The 21,865-nt window shown below is 42.1% G+C and overlaps 1 protein-coding gene across 1 annotated transcript in view; it reads right to left on the bottom strand.

Moving 5' to 3' along the window:
- The window catches only part of SDK1 (sidekick cell adhesion molecule 1), a 1,108,031-nt gene that overhangs the window by 263,535 nt on the left and 822,631 nt on the right, over window positions 1-21,865 (bottom strand). The window contains exons 6-11 of the mRNA XM_053556749.1: window positions 19,137-19,248; window positions 18,247-18,437; window positions 9,459-9,542; window positions 4,758-4,952; window positions 1,890-2,006; window positions 12-179 (exon numbers count right to left, since the gene is read on the bottom strand). Of these exons, the coding sequence (XP_053412724.1) occupies window positions 12-179; window positions 1,890-2,006; window positions 4,758-4,952; window positions 9,459-9,542; window positions 18,247-18,437; window positions 19,137-19,248 (867 nt within the window). The remainder of the gene's footprint in view (window positions 1-11; window positions 180-1,889; window positions 2,007-4,757; window positions 4,953-9,458; window positions 9,543-18,246; window positions 18,438-19,136; window positions 19,249-21,865) is intronic.

The following is a 21,865-nucleotide window of genomic DNA, read 5'->3' as shown; positions in this document are numbered from 1 at the left end:
ACGGTCCTTACTCCACACGATGAGCATTGCAGATGCGTTGAGGGAGCCCTCTGAGTTAGCTGCATAGCAGGTGTAATTGCCAGCATCCTGGATGAAGACAGGGGTTATCTGAAGACCTCCAGATTCAAGAAGCATAAACCTAGGAATCTGGACGGAGCCACTGGCTAAAATGTGGTTTTCTGAAGAACAATAAATGGGGATGTTAGAACCACAACCCTTGTTAGAAGGGAAGATAATGTTCAAAGCCATACATAAGAAAATAACTTAAGGAAATAATCAGAATAAAGTAAAAATTGTATGCACAGAAAGAACTAAAGGAGTTTCTTTTAGTATTATTTTGAATAACAAAATCCAAGAACACCCTAATTGCTCAATATACAGAGATTTGGTTAAACAAATTTGGCCCCTGTATGTGATTATTATCTTTGGGTGACTAGCTTGTATTTTTCTTTATATTTATAAGCATTTGAACGTTTTCTATATAAATCTATTATGATGTTCAAAATCAGGAAAGAAAATGTATAAAAGAAAAGAAAACCCCACTCTTCTTTTTCATCTGTAGATCTTCATGTTTACAAGTTATTCCTGAGTGTGTGAAATGTACCTTTGAGACTTGAGAAGCCACCATTCAGTTTTCTAGTAGCATGGAAAAGATATAACTTTGGAAGTTTCACCCAGATATAGTGCCCCAAATATGACTGGTTAACCCATGTGAATCAACACAGTCCAGCGCAGATTTGATAAGGGTGGACGTTTTACTGCTTAATTGGTGGCACGTGTGGAGGAGCTGTGAGAACTGAAAAGGCAGCTGTGATGTCGATGCCACTCTTCCCAGGAATAGAAAACACAGTTTGAACTAAGCTCTACTCATCAAACTGAATAGGGCATAAAACGATGCTGTGCTACAAGTAAACTTCTTTCTTTAAACATGATTCTAAGGAAGAACTCCTTCATTTCCCAAATGAGAAAGCTGGATTATAGTGGTGTTACTTCACATTAATACTTAACATTTTTAGACTGGGCACAGTGCTAGCACCTGTAATCCCAGCAATTTGGGAGGCCAAGGCATGGATTTTGAGAGCAGCATGGCAACATAGAGAGACTCCGTCTCTACAAAAAATAAAAAAAAAAATTATCTAGGCATGGCAGCACATGCCTGTAGAAGCAGCTACTTGAGAAGCTGAGGGCAGGAGGATCCTTGAGTCCAGGAGTTTGAGGTTGCAGTGAGCTGTGAGTGGACCCCAGCCACATTACAGCCATAACAGAGCAAGACCCCGTCTCAAAAAAAAAAAGAACACTGGCCAGGTGCAGTGGCCTCCAAGAGGCAGGTGGCGGGAGGCCGAGGTGGGTGGATTGCCTGACCTCACGGGTTCGAGACCAGCCTGAGCTGGAGCAAGACCTCATCTCTAAAAACAGCTGGGTGTTGGCTGGTGCCTGTAGCCTCAGCTACTTGGGAGGCTGAGGCAAGAGGATCACTTGAGCCCAGAAGTTTGAGGTTGCTGTGACCTGTGATGCCATGGCTCTCTACCAAGGGCAACAAAGTTAGACTGTCTCAAAAAAAAAAAAAGAAGAATATTTTAAGGAATCCTAAAATAAGCCAATGGTACTCTACGAAGAGCTTATCACACAACCATTCTTATTTTCCTACAGTCTGCTTCCTTTTCTAGAAAGCAGGGGTCTTTTCTGTCCTATTTCTCCTTGTGCCCTTGGCATCTAGCTCTTGGTAGGCATTTAATAAATGGTTATTTAATCTTACTAATCTTACTTACTGAGTGAGTGAATAAATGAATGAATGAATAAACATGGTAAGAATAATAAACACAATCATTAGTCCAGTAGGTTCATTTTGCACACTGGCCTTGCTGTTTTGGAAAACAGAAGCCACCTACCTCTCTTCCATGTGATGGCGGGTTTGGGAGCCCCAGACACCTCACACTTCAGAATGGCTGTCATCCCATCAGTGACTGTGGTGTCCTCAGGACGCTGGGTGAATACTGGAGCTATATCTGGGTAGAGTTAAGCAATGAAATGATCAGCATATCATCCCTCAGAGATACTCAAGCCAGCCCAGTGGAGTATTCCATATGGGTTTTATAGAGCCAATCACAGAGAAAACGGCAGCAATAAAAAATGAGAACCTTTCAGGAGTGACTATAACCCTCCATTACTCGTCTCCCAGGAATTACCTATCTTTGTTTACAACCTGAAGAGAAAATGCAGTCTCCTAAAATAATGTACACACAAGCAGGAAGAGTAGGGCCTGGGAAGGATGGTTTGAGATGGATGTTAAAAGAGGAGAGACATTTATTTAGATAAACCAAACAAACTGCTTTTGTTCTTTGAATAAATGGAAAAAAAGCTAATTATTGAATGTAAAATGTCATCCGCAAGATGGAACTTTCACATTTTCTAGAGTCCACTCTGAAAGTCAAATTAGCCAGGTTTCAAAGACTTTACTAAAGACCAAATTCTGGGCGGTGTTATGAGCCCCAGGTGTCAGAGCACATGTTCACAGTGATCTGTATCTCCCAAATTTGTAGAGGACTCACAGTGCCCAGGGCACAGCTGCTGCCTTTGCCTTCTTGGGTTAGAATACTGGAAACCACAGCAAGTCCTGGTGACTCTGCCTCCAGAGCACATCCTGAAGCCTGCTGGTCACCTGCGACCCCTGGAGTTCCAGGTCTTATTTTACAGGGCCTCCTAACTGGTCTCAACTATTGTACTTGCTTTATGGTTCATGCAACACCCAGCCTTGGGATGTCCTTTATGGCTACAGAAGACTTCATGCCCTGCCCCTGCTCCACTCAGAGCTACTAAAGCCTCCAGGCACCTGACCCTGCTTAGACCCCCATCTACTTCCCTTCCCCCAAGGCCACTTTGCTCATTGTCAGGCTCTTGGTCAGGCTCTATTCCACCTGCCCCTTCATCTGAGCACACACCAAACTTGTTCTCCATGCTATGACATGCCTGTCTCCAGAATTTCATACAGCTGGCTCCTTCCTGCTTTCATGTCTCACCACAGAGAGACCCTCCCTGACCACTATGCAGGGGAGATCGCCCCAACTATGCAGCTCACTGCCCCAGCCTGGCAGGTAGAAGGCACTGGGCCCCTGCTGTCTTTCTTCTCCCCCAAGACACTCTGTCCTGGAGCACAGGAGCCTCGCCTGTCTTATAGCTGTGCACTTAGACCCTGACCTCTGGGGTCTAATGGAGATGCTCAATAACTGTTTGCCAAATGAGTGAACAAACATGAATTTTTTTACAGATATTTTCCTTTCATTAAAGGTATTTTATTTTTGAAAGTTATTCTGATTTGATGAAAAATTCATTTTGCAAAAGTCTATACTTACAAAAGGGATACCTTAGCATTATCATGGTCATTTATTTATTTGTTCACTCACCAAATTGTGATGGTAACCAGATTAAATAGCACTTGCATTAAAATTTCCAATCTCATCCTGATGAGCAACCTGTAACCTGGGCTTGGCTGGTTCCATTTCAAAGGAGGAGGAAACAGGCTGAGAGAGGTGAAGTGATAGATGTGGTCAGGTTGCCTTCTCTCCTCATCCCTAGGCCTCTCACTGGAGTGGAGGCTGGCAATCTACAACCTGTGGACCAAATCCAGCCTGCTGCCTATTTTTGTAAATAAAGTTTTTTGGAATACAGCCACTCCCATTTGCTCAGAATTGTCTGTGGATGCTTTTTCACACTGCTATAACAGAGTTGAGTGCTTACAGCAGAGACCTAAAATATTTACTGTCTGGCCTTTTGTAGAAAAAGCCTGCTGATCCCTGCCCAGAACATCTTGGCCCATTAGTGCAAGATGGCCTTTAAATAATTCTAAGTGTTCAAAACCCAGTTTCTGGTGTAAGTACCCAATATTATCTCTACTGTTTGAATTAATATTGGTTCCTTATGCTCCAAACTGGAGACAGACTTGACCCTTGGACAAGATTCAAGAAAGTGGTCCCTAGTTTACCAAAACACATGTAGAATCTTTAAACAGTTTGTCACTCTCTTCACAAGCTCTGGCTGTAAAAGCCATGTGCGCAATGACATTGATTTGCTTTCTCAAACAGCTCTCACACCAAAGGATATCAGCATTTGCTTCCAAAAAGGCAAACATGAAAGGTGTAATTCCATAATCACTAAATTCTACTTCATTTTAGAAGAACAATATTATACAACTATGGAATATTAAAAAGAAAATCCACAGATACAATGAAAACCTTTACTTTTATTTTTCAAAGACAGAGTGCCAAGGTATTTCTGTTAATGGGATAATAAAAGAAACTCACAAAAGAACTATAATTGTTCAATAAAACTAAAATAGAGAATGAATATAAAAAATAGAAAAAAGATCAAAGAAAAAGATTAGGAGTGAGCTATTCATTCAAAAGCCCTTCCAATTCCATCCAGGAAAATGGGGAATTTTTTTTCTACTTCTCCTCAAGAAAGAAGAGGGCTTAGTGCTGGTAAAAGTGAGTGAGACTTTTTCCAAGTCAGCAAGGGCCTGGGGAGGGTGTGTGGAGAAACAGCAGGTGTCTTCAGTCTCATGGTCGTCAGCAGAGGTCCTCTTTAGGAATCCCAGTGGGTTAGAACATGCCTGAGGTGTGGCTCTCCTCGTCTGGCCACCTCTGGCCACATCATCCTATCTGTTTACCTTGGGCGGGGGGCTAAGCAGATAGTACCATTTTCTGCGTGTGTCCCTGGGCAGAGTTTGGGAAGCTCTGGCTCTGCTGATGGGTGGTACTCACTGGTTACATCCAGGTAGGTATGGGTCTGAATCTCCCCTCCTTCATTACTGGCAAAACACTGGAAGATTCCGGAGTCCTCTGGACACGGCTTCTGTATGCGCAGGCCTCCACTTGAGAGTACTTTGTATCGAGGATTCTGGAGCTTGCTGATGGAGACAGCATCCTTGTACCATTGGAGGGTAGGGAGAGGGACCCCTGTGTAGGAAAGGAAATAAATGTCATTTTGAAAAATTAATTCTTTACATGAAGACTGAAGCAGAACTACTTTAAAGGCTAAAATGGCAGTATTTTAAGGCATTTTCTCATCTATTATTCCTTTCAACTACCTGCAAGGAGCTTATTTCTAATCTTATCTGAAGAAATCAATACAGAGAGGTGTTAAAAGAAAGAGTGAAGGGAGCCTGGGCTGGAGTTCCTTCCAGGCCCTACCCTGAGCCTACACATGTCTGTGCTCGTGTTTGGAAAGAAAGCTATTTCAACTGTGATTGACTTCAGGATTCAGACAGATGGAGGCCTCTTCTGGTCTGCAGTTCCTGATTCTGCCACTGTGCAGGAAGGCATGGGCACAGGGTTACTGTAGAACATAGGTCACATCCCAAGTCTGCCTCTCTCTGACAATGCCAGCTTGGACAAAATACTTGACCTGTCTTTGTTTCCATTTCCTCATACATAGGTAAGGAAATACTCATGACTCCAAAAGGTTGTGAAGAATAGACGTGTATACATCTGTACAGAATGGTTTGTGGTGAGTGCTCAATGGACAGTGTCATTGTTCATGACTTCAGCTAATGACAATAAAATGAACGCCATCTTTTAAACATATTGTGTTGAAGGAGTTGGATATCAATGATCTTAATGTAACTCTGCTATATCAGAGGAGTGATTTATTAGGTTAAGTAACAAGCACAGGAGATGCATTTGTTTAAAGGTCCAGGTGACACAGAGGTATCACATAGTACATGTGGGAAAAGCTGGCTCAGTCCAAGAGACAGAGCAAATATAGACCATAGGGAGGAGGGGCTACAGGATGATTGTGTTCTTGTACCCTAGGAGTGAAGTGAGGTAAGAACGTGGTGAAGAGGTAGATCAAGGGGACTGGAGGGTCAGACTGAGGCCAAAGGTCCAGTCCCCCTCCTCACTGCCCCTTTATCTCCATGGTGTCACAGCAGGAAACATCTCTAGTCAGCAAGGGTGGAGCTGCACATGGTCTAACCTGTCCTGAATCAGGTTAGGGATTGGGGCTGGGAGTGGGTACACAGTGTACAAAAGACAAACTCACAAAGGCAGAAAGAGCCTGGGTTGCAAATGAAGGAACTTATCCTTGGCCTGAGAACATGAGGACCTCTGTTGCTTTTCCCCTCGTGGCTATGGTCAGTACCTGGAGCCCAGGTGCTAGTGAATCCATGATGCCACTCTGCTCCCCCAGTGGCCAGGTGTGTGGGGGACAAGCTCTAACCAAGGAAACGTGAGGCCCTTTCTCTGGGTGGCTTCTTTGAGCAGCCAGGGTGACCAGCAACAGTGGAAGACTGCTTCTCAGAGACCTCCCTCTGACTCTTCCTGAAGTCAAGAAGGGCCCTGCCCACCCAGCAATAGTAAATCAGGAAGAATAGAGAGGCCTCATATAAAATTAGATCAAAGCACACAAGATAAAAATGTCTAGAGATATGGTGGGCACATGTATGTCTGTTGTGAGACCATGGGAGAAGTGAGTAGCTATCTAGATTTACTTCCAGATTTCAGGTTCTGTACCTCAGTTTCCCTATATATAAAATGGGCTTAAATAAAAAACATATCTTGACATGATTTTGTGGAAAGCATACCCAAGTCTCCTGATTTGAGATGCTGTGTAAGTATGTATAAGATGTCTACTTTAATAAATAAAGTTAATGTCACGGAATATTTCGAGATAACATATTCTCAGATTCTATTCTTTGCTGTAATTATGTTTCCTGTCACTTTTCATTAAATCAGGAAATTAAAAAAAAATCCATTTGAAGGTAAAAGCATAACCAATTCACATAAAATCTCATAATAGCAGTTACATAATGGAGTTTTCATAAAGAATAACTACCTCACCTGCTGCTATAGTTTCATCGTCAAAATTAAAGGAAAGGGGGAAATTATGCAATAGCAGTGCAATGTTGAAAGACTGGTTCCATCTATATTTGTAAGTCTATACTTAACAAGCAGTCTACTTTGTAGATATTATGCAAAAAAAGTATTCTCTCAGCTCGGTGCCTGTAGCTCAAGCGGCTAAGGCACAAGCCACATACACAAGAACTGGCAGGTTTGAATCCAGCCCGGGCCTGCCAAACAACAATTACAACAGAAAAAAAGATCCAGCTGTTGTGGTGGGCACCTCTAGTCCCAGCTACTTGGGAGGCTGAGGCAGAGAATCGCTTAAGCCCAGGAGTTGGAGCTGTGAGCTGTGATGCCATTGCACTCTACCCAGGGAGACAGCTTGAGGCTCTGTCTCAAAAAAAAAAAAAAAAGAAGTATTCTCTTGTCAAAGGGAGAGTTTAAGATTGTCAATTATTGAAAAATAATTGTTAGTACATAGGGAAGTAGGAGTGTTTCTATTTGGGGGAAATTTAATGCCATAAACAGAAATCTTATCCCCCACAGTATTGTATACTCTTATTTCTAAAATATAAGCACTCTAAATATTTTATAGCTTCACATTCACAGAGTTGTTGGCCTAAAGAAGCTGGCACTTACACAAGAAAAAGAAAAATGCAGCCACAGGAAGAGAAATACTTCCAGTTGAAATGTATATTGGTCTTCTCCCACCGGCTCTCCCCCTTCTTAGAACAGAGAAGAACAGAAACAGATCTGCAGACAGTAGCCATTGTGCATTGACCGGGAGCTGAGACACAGAACCATTCACAGAACAAGTCGTTTGGGTTACAGCAGGTGCTACACAAGCACAGTGGGCAGAGGAAGGGTCTTCATCTCCAGCTGTGCTGTCATTACTGTAAGGAGTGACACACCACTCACTTTTAGAAATGAAAAATGCCATCCTTAGGGTTACACCTACAGATCAAAGGCATTTGTTCTATGTCATGGGTGCTCAGGTGCTGTGGGTAGTCAGGTGTCCTGGCAAGAGCACAGGCTTTGGTGGCTGATAGTTTTGGCTTTGGATCCTGTCTCTATTGCCATGTAACCCTAGTAAGTTACTTATCAAGTACTTCATGGACCACTTCTACATATCAGACACTGTACAACGATTTTACAAGAGAAATATCACATTTCTCATATGCAAGTGTGAGTGATTATAAATTGGTTTCACATATGATGTAAGCACTCCAATTTGTACAAAAAATCAACACATTGAAAATGGCATAAATGTATTTATGATCTCTGTACAAAAGACTTAATAAAAAAAAATCAAAACCTTAAAGAAAAAAGAAAGAAGTTTGGCTTTAATAATAATAGCAGCAGCAGCATCAACGAATAAGTACTATAGATCAAGCATATCTACGTGGTATTACTGCATTATAAACATCAACTGTCTTCTTTGCACAACCTTTTCTATTCCTATTTAATATATGAGGAAAGTATGGAGTGATTAAATAACAAAAAAAAAAAAATTAAAAAAAAAGAAATACCACATTTCATCTTTGTGGCTCTGTGCCGTGAGTAAGTTACTTAACTTTGCTTTCTAGGGCTCAGTTTTCCTATGTGTATAGTGAGATAATAATCTCTCTGTTATGGAGCTGTTTTGAAGATTTACAAGATTGGTAGGAATCTGTACCCTGTAAGCTCTTAGAGGGTTGGAGAAAATATCTATCCTTAAGATGAACAGGTATGAACAAAAAAGAAAAGGTCCTTTTCATTTCTTGACAGTGGCCAAACACAAGCTCTATTAATGAAGTTGTCTTGAAAAACCTGCCCTTACTAGGAGGTGATGTAACTACCTGTGCTGCCCAAGGTGACTCAGTGACAGTGGTAGCTAATAATCAAGGCATGGGTGGAGATGAAGGGTGGGATTACCTAAGTAACAGTGGAAAAGTTGATCCAAAGCTGAAAAGGCAAAAACAAACAAACAAAAAAACAACCCCAAAAGAAATTTTCTTTTCAAAAAATATAAAATGTAAAATAATCTGCATTCCTATAGAGAAAATTAAAATTATTTGGTCATCAATCCCATTTACCCCATGGATGAGAACAAACTTCCTGCACCAGGACCTGGAGAGTCAGGCTCTTGAAATCAGAACCTCTAAAGGGAAGTCAACAAAATATGACTGTGTCCTTTCTTGGCCTCTACTTCGGAAGGGCAGCTTTCTTTTACAGATGAGAAAGCAAAGCTCAACAAGGTCAAACCATCTGGCCCAAGGGCACATGTCCAGTGACTGAGTTCTATTCTACTCCAAAGTCAAACATAATACCTCCCGAGAACAATGAAAATTTTGCCTTGAGACAAAAGGTCATTTTCAGTCCTCCTCATCATAGCTCAGGGGTTCTCAAACTTTTTAAACAGGGGGCCAATTCACTGTCCCTCAGACCATTGGAGGGCCAGACTATAGTTAAAAAAAAAACAAAACAAAACTATGAACAAATACCTATGCACACTGCACATATCTTACTTTGAAGTAAAAAACAAAACAGGAACAAATACAATCACACCGCCTCATGTGGCCTGCGGGCCGCAGTTTGAGGACCCTTGTCATAGCTCCTTGCCCAATAGCTCTGCACACTCACCCATGGCTTGACATATGATGTCCACAGTTTCTTCCACTTCAACAAGAATCCGACTTTCAGGTTCAGCAGTAAAATATGGTGGCTCTTTAAAAAAGGAAAAAAATAACCCCTAAGCAACAGAAGAAGGATACATCAGAGGCCATATAGCCTAAAATAGTTTGAGCTCCTTTCAAAACTATTTTTTTAAATTTCATCATTAGTTACCATCATACGTACAAACTAGAATTCAGTTAGTCGAGGCCAAAGGCAATTTATAGTCTAAGGTTTCAGAAGGCAAATTACTACTCAGGGTGATGGTTACTTTTCAGTTTATGAGCTTGAATCATGGAATATCTTAATTCACATTTTAGAAGGACTATCCCCAAGAGGTGCATAAAGGTTTATATTTACAGCACAGTATTTTATAGGCTAGTTTGCTTCAGTATCTAAATTAAACACCAATTTATGAAGCATGTCAAATAAAGTGGTGTAGCAAGGCACCCAGCCTGTATCAAGGAACAGTACACCTATTAACACATTTTTTAAAGTCATAGTAGTTCTTCTCCAAAATATATATTTAATATGTCAATGGAATGCAAAATAATAGCAAAAGAAATTATCTTTGAGTAGCAAAGGAAACTCTTAACCACGTATCTATTTCTAGATACTTTATTTGCCTGTTCAACAACAACAAAATAACAGTTATATTAAACAGTGAATTTCCTTGGAGAATAAATTGCAATATTTTTCTCAGTTTATTCAGCAAAAATTCAGCAGAGACATGGAAAAATTTGTTGAGTATTAAGGTGGTAGTGATTTCATTATCATGATAATAAAAGGCTGCTGTATTCACTGCCTGTATGATAATTAATTTCTGGGAACTGTCTTCTAGAGTGGTTATTTTCATTGTAACTGGGTTGAACGTGGATAATATAGCTTGGCATGCCTCCTATATTGACTGTATGCTTAAAACAAGGTAGAACCTAAGTGAGGAAAAAGAAAAATGAAAACTTAGCATTTCAAAGAAATGATTAAGGAGAAAAACTGAAGGCTTCTGTATGGAGGCAAAGTTAGGTATCAATTCTGCAATTACCTGGGCCACTCATGCAGAAACAATCTGTGTGAATTATTCACGCTGCCTGAGGAGATGGCTGCAAACTCCCTTGATGGAAGCAGAATCCTCTACTTAGGTTTTGTGTGTATAGACCAGGCCTAAAGATTTAATGTCTACCTTTTCCAAGATGATCTTCATTGCACACTCACATATTCCCTATTCAGCCACATTTCCTTAATCAATAATAATGAAGGCAGCATTATTTATAGTCTAACTACACAGTAGCTGCATCTGTCAAGGCCATGTGCTTGGGTCCTGACCCATATCCATCAGTGAACACTGAGTCAATACCTATGGTCACGGTCTGATTAAAGGATATTAAGGGAAAAGGAAAACAATATGTTTAATATCAACATTTGCTTATGATTAATTAGTTTTCCTTTTCTTAGTTACACATTTTATTTTTAGATAACTAAGAGTCACATTGCAGAGATAACACTGAAAGCTCCCACACACCCTTTACTCAGTTTCCCACAAGGTAACATCTTGCAAAACTGTGACACCTTGTCACCTCCAGGATACCATCAACCTGTCTGATCTAGATCTCCCTAGTTCTGCTCTGCTCAAGTGTGTGTGTGAGACAGAATGCATGTTTAAGGTTCTGTGCAATGTTATCAAATGTGGTTCATACGTTCACCAGCACGTCAAAACACAGACCTCCCCTTACCACAAGGATGTGGTCTTTCCATAACCATGCCCCACAGCTGGAAACCTCTGATCTGTTCTCTATAAATCTGTCATCCCAAGAATGTTATGTGAATGGGATTATATAGTATGTAAACTTTGACATTGTTTTTTCCACTCAGCATGATTCCTCTGAGATTCATTCAAGTTTAGTCACACTTCGATAACATAAAATCCATGTATATAGACAAAAATGATCAGTAGCAATACTCCCAGATTACCTTCTCTGAGGTACCAACTATGGACACTGTCTGGTACAAGGCCCTGTGGCCTCCCTCGAGTCCAGGAAGGGACTTGAGGAGTCAGAGGTGAGGGCCCTTTGTACTCTGACTACAATTGGCTCGGACTGACCAAGCGCACAGCTCTGCGGCTGGCACATGGATTAGAGAGCTCCAGGCCCAGCCAAGGCCACTCCTCTCCGAGTGTGGGCCTCTCTCAACCCCTCCATTTACCACATGTGGTTGTCACATATCATACCCACCAGACTCCAGCACCTTGGCTTGGGCAAGGCCAGGAGCCTACACCTGTAGAAGTTTTAGTGATTCAATACTAGGAAGGCTGAGGATGGCACAGGTGGGGCATATTTGTCACTCCTGATGCTCTTGCCTTATTCCAGAGGCCTTTCAGGTAGCCCAGCAAGTGACACTGGGGTGGCACTGCCACAGGCTCCAAAGGCTCACAGGCCCAGGCAGCTCCTGGCCTTCATTCCAGCACCTCCTCACCTTGCACAGGCGCAGTTTCTCTCAGTGCACATTATACTAACTCCATAGGTACTCAGTTCTCCCCCCATCCCCACACATGGTCGGCCATCAGGAAAACAAGTAGGACATACTGGGCCCATCAACCATGAGAAGGCTGTGAGCTGGATGGTGAGCAAATGCATTGTGAATTAGCCGCCCAGTGCATAGACTTTTCCAACCACTTAATCTTCAAAGGGCAAAAGGGTGAGCCAATTGGTCATAACTCATTCGTGAAACGGTACACTGCCAGGACCCACACTGAAAGACCCATGCTGGACTTTCATAAATTGATCACGAATGCTGCTAATAAGACTGGGGACTGAAATGAACACTCCTATCTTTTGTGAAACAATATGAAGACATCCGGAAAAGTTCTTGTGCCCTCTGTGAAATTGGAGCGTTAAGAAGAGGTCAGGCACAAACTTCCAGGTCCCCAATATCAGACCAGAAGGTGGGGAGACCTTGTAGGCAGTCCCCAAGCCAAGGACCTCTATTGCCCCATTCTTTAAAATACCAGGGTGACAGTGCAGGTTCTGGTCTGGTAGAGGCACCAGGATGAAGGGGTACCCAAGCGTACATCTTAAGTAGGGATCATTGCAAGACCCCAAGATGCTCCTGGCTCTGTCCTTCCTTCTCAGAAAGCAGCAAATCCCATGGTGCGCCACTGTCCATCACTGTCCACATCGTCCACGGTGGTGGACAGACTGGTCCCCAAAGACGTCCACACCCAACTCTCAGCAGCCTGTGAATATGCGCTGTCATGTGGCAAGAGAGACTCTACGGAGGTGATTACAGTATCCAACTCTGTAATAGGGGCATTGTCGTGGATTAGCTGAGGGGGGCAGTCTAATCACAAGAGCCTTTAAAAGCAGAGAACTTGCTCCAGTGGGAAGTGAGAGAAAGAGGAGGCAGAAGGGAGGAGAGGGAGGTTTTAATGCGAGAAGGACTTAGCATGCTGCTGCTGGCTGTGGAGGTGAGGGTGACTGTGAGCTGGGGATTCCATGGCCTCCAGAGCCTGAGATGATCCCTGGCCAACAGCCAGTCTCACAGCCTCATGAACTGAGCTCTGCCAACAATTGAAGGAGCCGGGCAGTAGAATCCCAGCAGAGCCTCCAGGTAGGAGCCAGCCTAGTCAATGCCTGCTGCTGGTGAGACCTGAACAGAGAGGCCACTGAGCCCACCAGATGTCTGACCTACAGGCCTGGGAGTACTGACACATTTGTATTATTTTGAGCTGTTAAATTTATTGTCCATTCTTGTAACAGCAATAAAAATATAATTACCCACCTATTCCTTCTGCATGGAATGTCTTTCTCAACTCTCTTGTTGGCAAATTTGGACTCACCCTTTAAAATTCAGTCTAAGCACTGCTTCTGTAAAGCTTCCCTGGCTTCCTGAGGATCCTGTACCCTCTGACTCTGACGGCCCATATTCATGTGATGTGCCTATATGTCTACCTCCAACACACTATAGGTTTCTTCAGAGAAAAATGTTGTCTTACTTATTGTTGTATTTTTTTCTTTTTGAGACAAGGTCTTGCTCTGTCACCCAGGCTGGAGTACAGTGGTGTGATCATAGCTCATTGCAACTTCCAACTCCTGAAGTGAAGCTATCCTCTCATCTCAGCCTCTCAAGTAGCTGGGACTAGAATAACATGCCACCACATCTAGCTAATTTTTTAAAAAACAATTTTTTGTAGGAACGGGGGTCATGCTATGTTTCCTATGCTGGCCTCAAACTTGTGGCTTCCAGCAATTTTTCCACTGTGGCTTACAAAAGTGGTGGAATTACAGGAATGAGCCACTGTGCCTGGCCCACCTCTGTATGTTTAGAAGCTATCATAATTTCAGGGAAGATACTTAAAAACTACTGGAAAGCTGGGTGTGGTGACTCACATCTGTAATCCTAGCACTCTGGGAAGCCAAGGCAGGTAGATTGCCTGAGCTCACCAGTTCAAGACCAGCCTGAGCCAGAGCAAGACCTCATCTCTAAAAATAGCCGGGTGTTGTAATGGGCACCTGTAGTCCCAGCTCCTTGGGAGGCTGAGGCAAAAGATTCACTTAAGCCCAAGAGTTTGAGGTTGTTGTGAGCTGTGACATGATGGCATTCTACCGAGGGCAACAAAGTGAGACTGTCTCAAAAACAAAACAAACAACAACAACAACAAAACAACCTACTGGAAGATAGATAGAGACTACCAATGATCTTAACATACATTAAGGGACATACATTATAAGCTCAGAAGATACTGGTAAGTAAGCAGAGAAGACAGAAGAAAGCAAGAGAGCCTGGAAACGCAGGTAGGACGGGGAATAGCAGTCCCCCTCCACCACTCCTTCAGAGACAAAATCCTGCCCTGCCTTAGGGCATGCCATATTGCATTTAGAAGCAAGCCACTCAAACATCACTTGGTCTTTGGTTTACACAAACTCACCTCTGATTTTGGAAGGAGTTCTTTAATACCTACGTTTTCTGAGCTTCATTTGGATAAGTTCACTAGTTTGGATACAGCATCAATAACTAACTCGGGTACTTTTAATACAGGTCATATGGGAAAAAGATGTCTTAAGTTTCTCTTAAACTGAGGTGACTGAATAACAAGGCAGGCACTCTGTACAGCTCCACAAGTTGGGGATTATGCTTGGTCTGGATTGGTGGTGGAGCCCTTCACTTTTCACCTGGGAAGAGAGTCTGCCATACGCCAAGACAGCCTGTACCTAACACCTGCACTTCCCACCACCTGAGCATGGATGGAACTGTATCTGACTGCCTTGTGAAGGGACTGTCCTCTATACAAGAACCTCAGTGGCTGGGACTGGGGCTGCTGTTTCCCTTTGCTGTTTCCAACACCCAGCATGGGTTGTGAGATGTGAAACTTGTATTTGTAATAAATGGAGGTAGGGAAGGGAGAAACAAGGATGGAAAGAAGGAAGGAAGGGAGGGAGAGTGGATAGGAGGGAAGAGATTTTATGTTGGAATGTGAACATTTAAGAAATGCTCAGTTTCACCTCTAAAGACTTTATATCATAGCTACTGAATAACTTTTCAATTCTAACACTGGTTTCAGTTCTGAGATGCTACAAGTAATTTGTTATCTTGATAACAGATATCAATAATACTTAAGATCTTCAAATTTCTGAGTGATTTGCATAGAAGAAAATCAGAATAGATTTGAGACAGATAGAGATAACTCTCTATAATAGTGATTCTCACCCTTCCAAGTTTTTGAGTGGGTGGAAAAGAGCTGGGTGCTAAGATATGAATAGTCCTGGGAGTCAGGCAAGTATGTGCATGGCACTGCTGTGTGTGTGGTGAGGAGAAAATGCTGACTGTCAGTCTGGAGGAGAGGTACACATACTACATCACACTGAGTCTGAGATACTGCAAGCATTACAACAGAGCTATGCCAATAGCAAACCAACATGCTACTTCAGATGTCTGGGACAGACATCTCTTCATTTAATCAAGATATGAGCTGGTATCTTTTCTATATTGTCTCTATTCCATGAATGTGGAAACTGAAGCCAACAGAGGCAAAGATACTTGTTCAAGTTAGTGAATAATTATGTCAGAATTTGGACCTGGTTTTGTCCCCAAAGCTGATTCCACATCAAGCAACGCCCCCCCGTGTGTTTCAGATGCTATGAAGGCACAGCGGAATAGGTGTCAATCTCCCTGGTGAGAAGCCCAGATGAAAAGAGAGTCACAGCAGAGGTGATGTTTAAGAGGAGTTCTGAGAGACAGACAGATTTCAGGGACCAGGGCTGGTGGCACCAAGGTAGAAGGACATCTATCCTAAGCACAGGCCTGAGCAGATGCAAGATCACGCCCCAGGTTTAGTCTGGGCCTGAGATAAGGCTAGATACCAATAGTTTGGGAGTAGATGAAAATACCATTAGGGGAGTGCAGAGGTCAACTGAAAGGAGCAGTATCAAGGTAGCTCCCACTGTAGGCTTTACTCCACAAGGACAGTCTGGAAGCCAGTGTAGAACATGACCCCTTCAGAAGTGAGTGGCCTGGATATTTGCCACCAACTCCCATCAGATGCTGGTGAGGCTATCCCTGGGGTGTTAATACCCACTACTTCCAATTTGCCACAGTGGGCACAGGACCAAGAAAGCAGCCGGGAAGGAAATGGAGGTGCTGGCAACTGCAAGTTGCAAGTAGCAGCCCCAGTCCCAGTCCCTCACACACTGAGGCCAAGAATGTGAGGTATGTGCTGGGCCACTGCCAGTGTGTGTAGGGTGCACAGTGGTGACATGCAGCAGGGCTGGTCATGCAGTGGGCAATCACATAAGCCTTACAGCAGGTGTGATGTTGCCTGGGACCACAACTCCATGTTCCTGTCTAAATCACAGATATTAAGCAACATGGCCGGGGAGGCGACAGGTGGGGTAAAGACAGAGTAGCTGCAACTACTCTGTCTTTTCTCTTCAGTATGAAATAAAAGTAACTGGGAGCCAATTTGTTTCTGCTTTCTTTCATCTGCATGCTTGTGTCGATGGCCCTGTGACAGGTCCCTCAGTGATAGCCTGGGAAACTGGTTACATGACAGAGAATCCTTCTACGGGCGTGGATCACCCAAATCCCTCCCAGTTGATGGAGACAATCTCTTCAGGACTTTTCCAGTAAAATCCAACCACAAAATCCCCCCTCTCACAGCAAATTCTTATGAATAAAAGGGGATTTAGATCAACACCATAAAGAAAGGAAGTGCGTTCCTATACCTTTAAAAGTCAGAGCACAGAGAGATGCTAACTCCAGAGAACACAGAAATGATCTGCTTTGGAATTCAGATATAAATGCGAACTCAATGTTCATACTATAGATTTAAATATTTTAAAAAGGAATTATGATCGAAACAAACATTATAGTTTGCAGGGAGATAAATTTCTTCTCTTGTTTAAATTACCCTAAAATGTTTTAACACAATATAGTCTCGTTTACTAGAGATTTACACACCACAAATTTTAATTTTGGTTCAATCTATAATGTGCTGTACTCATAAGGCTATAGATCAACCTTGATGAAAAAGTCTTAGAGAAGAATGGGATTTGATATTTACATCTATAGCAAAAGTAGATGAGAAAGGCTGCAAAACAACCCGCTCAGATCCCTAGAGTGGAATCAACAATGATTTGCGACTCTAAGACTGCTTTCTCTGACACCTTTAATAATGTTGTGCTTCTTTCAGAGGGACTGACGGGTTTGTGCTGCATTGTATTTAGCAGAGTCATATTCAGGGCACAAAGCCATTTTCCTAATGATTTACAGGAATGTGACACAATTAAGGCAAACTACCTTTTATACAAGTATTCCTTGATTTTCTTGCTAATTTCATAGGCAAGTACAAGCTTTTATTTTTTTCTTATTTTGCAAAAGTGCAAACTGCATAATATATTATTTAAAGAGCAATTTGCTTTCTGAAGGTTTTCTTTTTATTTGATCTTTCATATCCTCAGTTGCCTCTATTCCTAAAGAGGGAGTCAAAATAAAGACATCCTTCCTGGAGTCAATTGCTAAGATTCTCTTTTAGCAGCAGTGGCTACCACTGAGGAAAATGGGTTGTTGCAATAGTAACCACAGCCACTTACAAAAGAATAAACATGATAGTAAGTAGCTAAAAAAAGGAGAGAAATAAAGGTATTTGCCTCATAAATTAATGTAATCTTATAATATGATAAGAAATTTAGGATTTCAGGCTAAGCCACTGAACAATGCATACTTCCTAAACATGGATATTTTCCAAGATTTAGAGCGAGGCAACTGAAATTTACTTAATTTTATCTCCTATTTCTTCTTGGTTCAGGAATAATACCTTTGCCCATTTTTAGGAAGCATCTCTGTTCTCACTATTTAGTTTAACAAAAGATAACATTCGATAGTTTTAAATTTTCTTCTAAGTCAAAAAATAAAAACAATCATAGAATAATTTCTGAACACTGATCATAATAGCCAAGGAAGAGTTCTAGAAAAGCTTAGCAGCATAGAAGCCAGCATAGGGTGGTGATATATCTGACAGGAATTTCATCACTCTCTTTCCTAAGCTTTATGATTGGAAGTATTCAGAATAGCAGCACTTTGGATTTAATGGACGTTCTTGAAAAAGAATAGAAGGATTCTGGATGATAGACCAGACCTCACCTCCATTTGCTGAGTTAAAAATGAAGCTGGTGCAATATAGGCGTTACTATTTTGTTTCCACAAAAGTGCCAGTGTGGGGATGCTATCTAAGGATGCTGACAATACCATTTGCTGGTTTGAGCATTACCTATGATGGAAAGAAAGGCTCTTGCTCTAGCTGGTTCAAAAGAGCTCCCTCTCAGTGCAGCCTCGCAGATGTACGCCCCAGTGTCTGCAGATGTTGGATTGCTGATGGTGAGGCGTCTCCCGAAGCTATGCAGTCCGCTGGTGATTCTCACCCCATTTCTCTTCCAGCTCACACTCAGCTCTTCCACAGGCCTGTGAGAACAAAGGGCATTGGTGACGGTAATTGTGAACCATGCAGATGGCAACAGTAATAACTTCAGGCATTAGCACAAGCTTGACACAGCTAATTCTACCAGCAACTGTGGTGAGTTGACCAATGGACATTTAAAAATCAATCCAGACATAACTCTACTCCTTTATAGCACGCACCAACATTACATTCTGCTCAAGGACTATTGAGCAAGAATAGCTAATTGCAGTAGCAATGGACCATCAGTGCTAATGATTTCATTTGCTCAGGAAAAGAATGTTTAAAATAAATACTACTAGGGGACACAGCTACATGGAAGGTGTGATCATCCAAACTAGTTTCTGAAATGGTTACTAACTAGGCAGAGAACACCCAGGATCACCAAGGAAAGGAGCAAGTGCCTTTTATCTCTCCTACATGGTGGCCTTGACCCTTCTCCCATCCTTGGCCCATCTTAGAGGAAGCACCCCTCTACCACCTATGGCTTCAGCAGAGAGCACCACCCTATTGCAGTGTGAAGCTCAGGAAAAGCTATCATGTCCAGTTTCCTGTCTCCCTAGGCATCTTCTTCACAGCCCAGCCAGGCAAACAAGGCCACTGTTGCTAGAAGATTGACCTGTATGTGCCATTGTCTTTTTCTATCATAGTCTTGTCATCTGTAGTATTTATGAGTATTCTGATAGGAAGAATGTGTCTCCTACCTGGCACTGGCTATGCATTCCAAGGTGATCTCACTGGACCCAGCCACCACACTCCTGTTACCTGGGGGGACCACAATCATGGGAGCCATAGTTTCTGGTGCTCTAATATCTCCTGTGGCAGAGAAAACAAAAATGTTCATGGAACTCTTTAAAGCAGAGTAGTAACCCTCATCTGAGGGGGATATGTTCCAAGACCCCCAGTGGATACTTGAAACCAAAGATAGTAGCACTCTCCACACATGTAAGATGTCTCCAATTTATGATAGTTCAGCTTACAGTTTTCAACTTTATGATGTTGCAAAAGCAATACACATTTGATATGATCTTCATTGTATGGTGGGGTTATGATAGTGTGGGTTCAAATTGTACTATACATTTTCAACTTATGATGGTTTTATAGGAATTTAGCCCTATCATAAGTTGAGGAGAATCTGTACTATGATTTTCCCTATACATACACACCTATGATAAAGTTCACTTTATAAATTAAGCACATTAAGAGATTAACAACAGTAATTAGAACAGTTATAACAATATACTATAATAAAAGACAGATGAATATCATCTCTCTCCTCTCTCTCAAAATATCTTATTGTACTGTACACATCTATTTTCAGACCATAGTTCATCATGGGTAACTCAATCCTCATAAAGTAAAACCATGGTAAAGGGGGACTACAGTATAAAAGATAAGATTATTGGAAAATGACAAATAAAAGACATTGTAAAGCCACACCAATAGGAAATCCAGAATCTCATGACCTTACTCCAGTTCCCTATGAGGTACCTGGGGGTGTGGTCACAGCCATTGGCCTTTATCAGACCACATTATCCAAGGGCTAAGCATAGCCAGTCTTCTATGGAAGAATCCACAGCCGGTAGCCGAAATGAACATTAATTGACAGCATTATGTTACTATTCAGTATATCATGTGGCTAAGGAGATTTAAACTCTTTAGTATTTTACAAAATGTTGGCTGGCTTTATTTTTTTACTTTTTAATTGATTTAAGACTTTGCTTAATCAGTTCCTTAGTCAACTGCTATTTTCAAATTCATCCAATTCCAAAAATATTTTATATGTCAGGCACTATGCTAGGCTCAGGTGTCATTAGAAAATGGTTGGCTTTCTTCCTAGGGCCCAGATGTGATTCCCTGGTACAAATACATCCAGTTAACAGAGTGTTTAGTTCCATAAGTGCAGTTTCAACCCTTTTTCTTTTCTGAAAAGAAAATATCCCAAGTTCCTGATTGTTTTTTTAGTATCAAACTATAAATAATAATTCAGCACACACTTCTGGTGACAAGGAGGGAAACATATTTTTGCCACTTTTTTCTAAAATATATGTAACATCAAAATTAAACTACCCACAGTACACTTTACTACTATTTATTTAGAGAAAATGAAGAATGATCAAACATACCCACAACAGGGATTTCAATAAAGGGTAGGGATGTAAGAGACTGGAAATAACTACAAATGCAAAATGCTTCCAGGATACTTCATGCTGAAGAGACCTGCCCCTACGTGAGCTGTGAGAACTCTAGCAAAGAGAGGACTGGCCTCTTATCAACACTGATTCTCGCAGCTCTGCACGCTGCCTTCCGCTGCCTAAGCACCATGGGATTTTTGTATTAAAGGTGTTTGAGAATTTAAAAAGGAAAAAAAAAAAAAAAAGAGCTTGATGCAAGCAACATCAACAAATTAATTTTTTTAATCCTATACATTGGTCATATGACGTGAAGCTGATTCTTGTCTTTCCTTGGGTCCCTGGAAAGCTGAAGGGCAGACTTCGCCTTTGTAAACTCTCTGGCTCTGAAGTCAGCAGCCCTTCAGGGCTCACCAGCACACCTTCCTGCTGACACTCTCCCTTTATTAAATTGTAGAGATGGTTGGGCTGGTTATCAGATGTCTGAGGAGATGCCCGAGTGCAGACATAGTCATGTGGGGCAAAGGACATAAACTGAATGCCAATCAGATTAACGACCTGCCTGTCATCTGTGAAAGTTGCTGATGAGGAGAAATGACCTGAGAAGCTAATATTTGCAAATAATTATGAGAAGTGAAGGAGAGCAGCAGCACATGCTGAAAGGTCACTGAGCAAGTGGCTAATTTGGCATTAATCACTGCTCAGCCAGGGCGGCCGAAAGGAAGCCTGTCTCAGCACCTGGGGATGTCTGGGGAGGATAGTTCGCAGGCTGTGGAATCCCCTCTTCCCCGTGCTGGTGAGCCTCAGCTCCAGGCTGGCTCCAGGCTGACTCCAGGCTGACTCCATGCAATTGTGCAGGGGACAGAGAAACACCAAGGCCGAGTGCACAGTCTGTCTAGGGCAAGCCAAGCGGCCACCCCAGGTACCACTCCATCACGGGAACTGGATGAAAAGATGAACCAGTCCTTAGTTCTCACTCATACAGAACAATAAGTTCACACAAATACACTGTTTCAGTGTATCCTCACCTGAAAGAGTCCACGGGACAAGCTGAGTAACTTGCTCAATTCAGGGTTAGTGAACAGTCTGTTCTCTAACCTGATCTTCTAACCCCAACTCCTTTGTTCTTTCTAGTGACAAATGCACAAACTCCACAGGATACTTGTTGGAGAAGTAGAAAGTGAAACAGATGTAGAATAAAATGCAATAGTTCCTTAAAAGAGTAATGGTAATATTACATACAAGGTCACTGGTAAGGTGAATTTGACTTATGGAAACCACCACAAACAAGATCAAGGTAT

Source organism: Nycticebus coucang, chromosome 12 (assembly GCF_027406575.1).
Source record: "Nycticebus coucang isolate mNycCou1 chromosome 12, mNycCou1.pri, whole genome shotgun sequence".
NCBI lineage: Eukaryota > Metazoa > Chordata > Mammalia > Primates > Lorisidae > Nycticebus > Nycticebus coucang.
The sequence above is the reverse complement of the archived record's forward strand: the minus strand, read 5'-3'. Positions and strand labels throughout refer to the sequence as shown.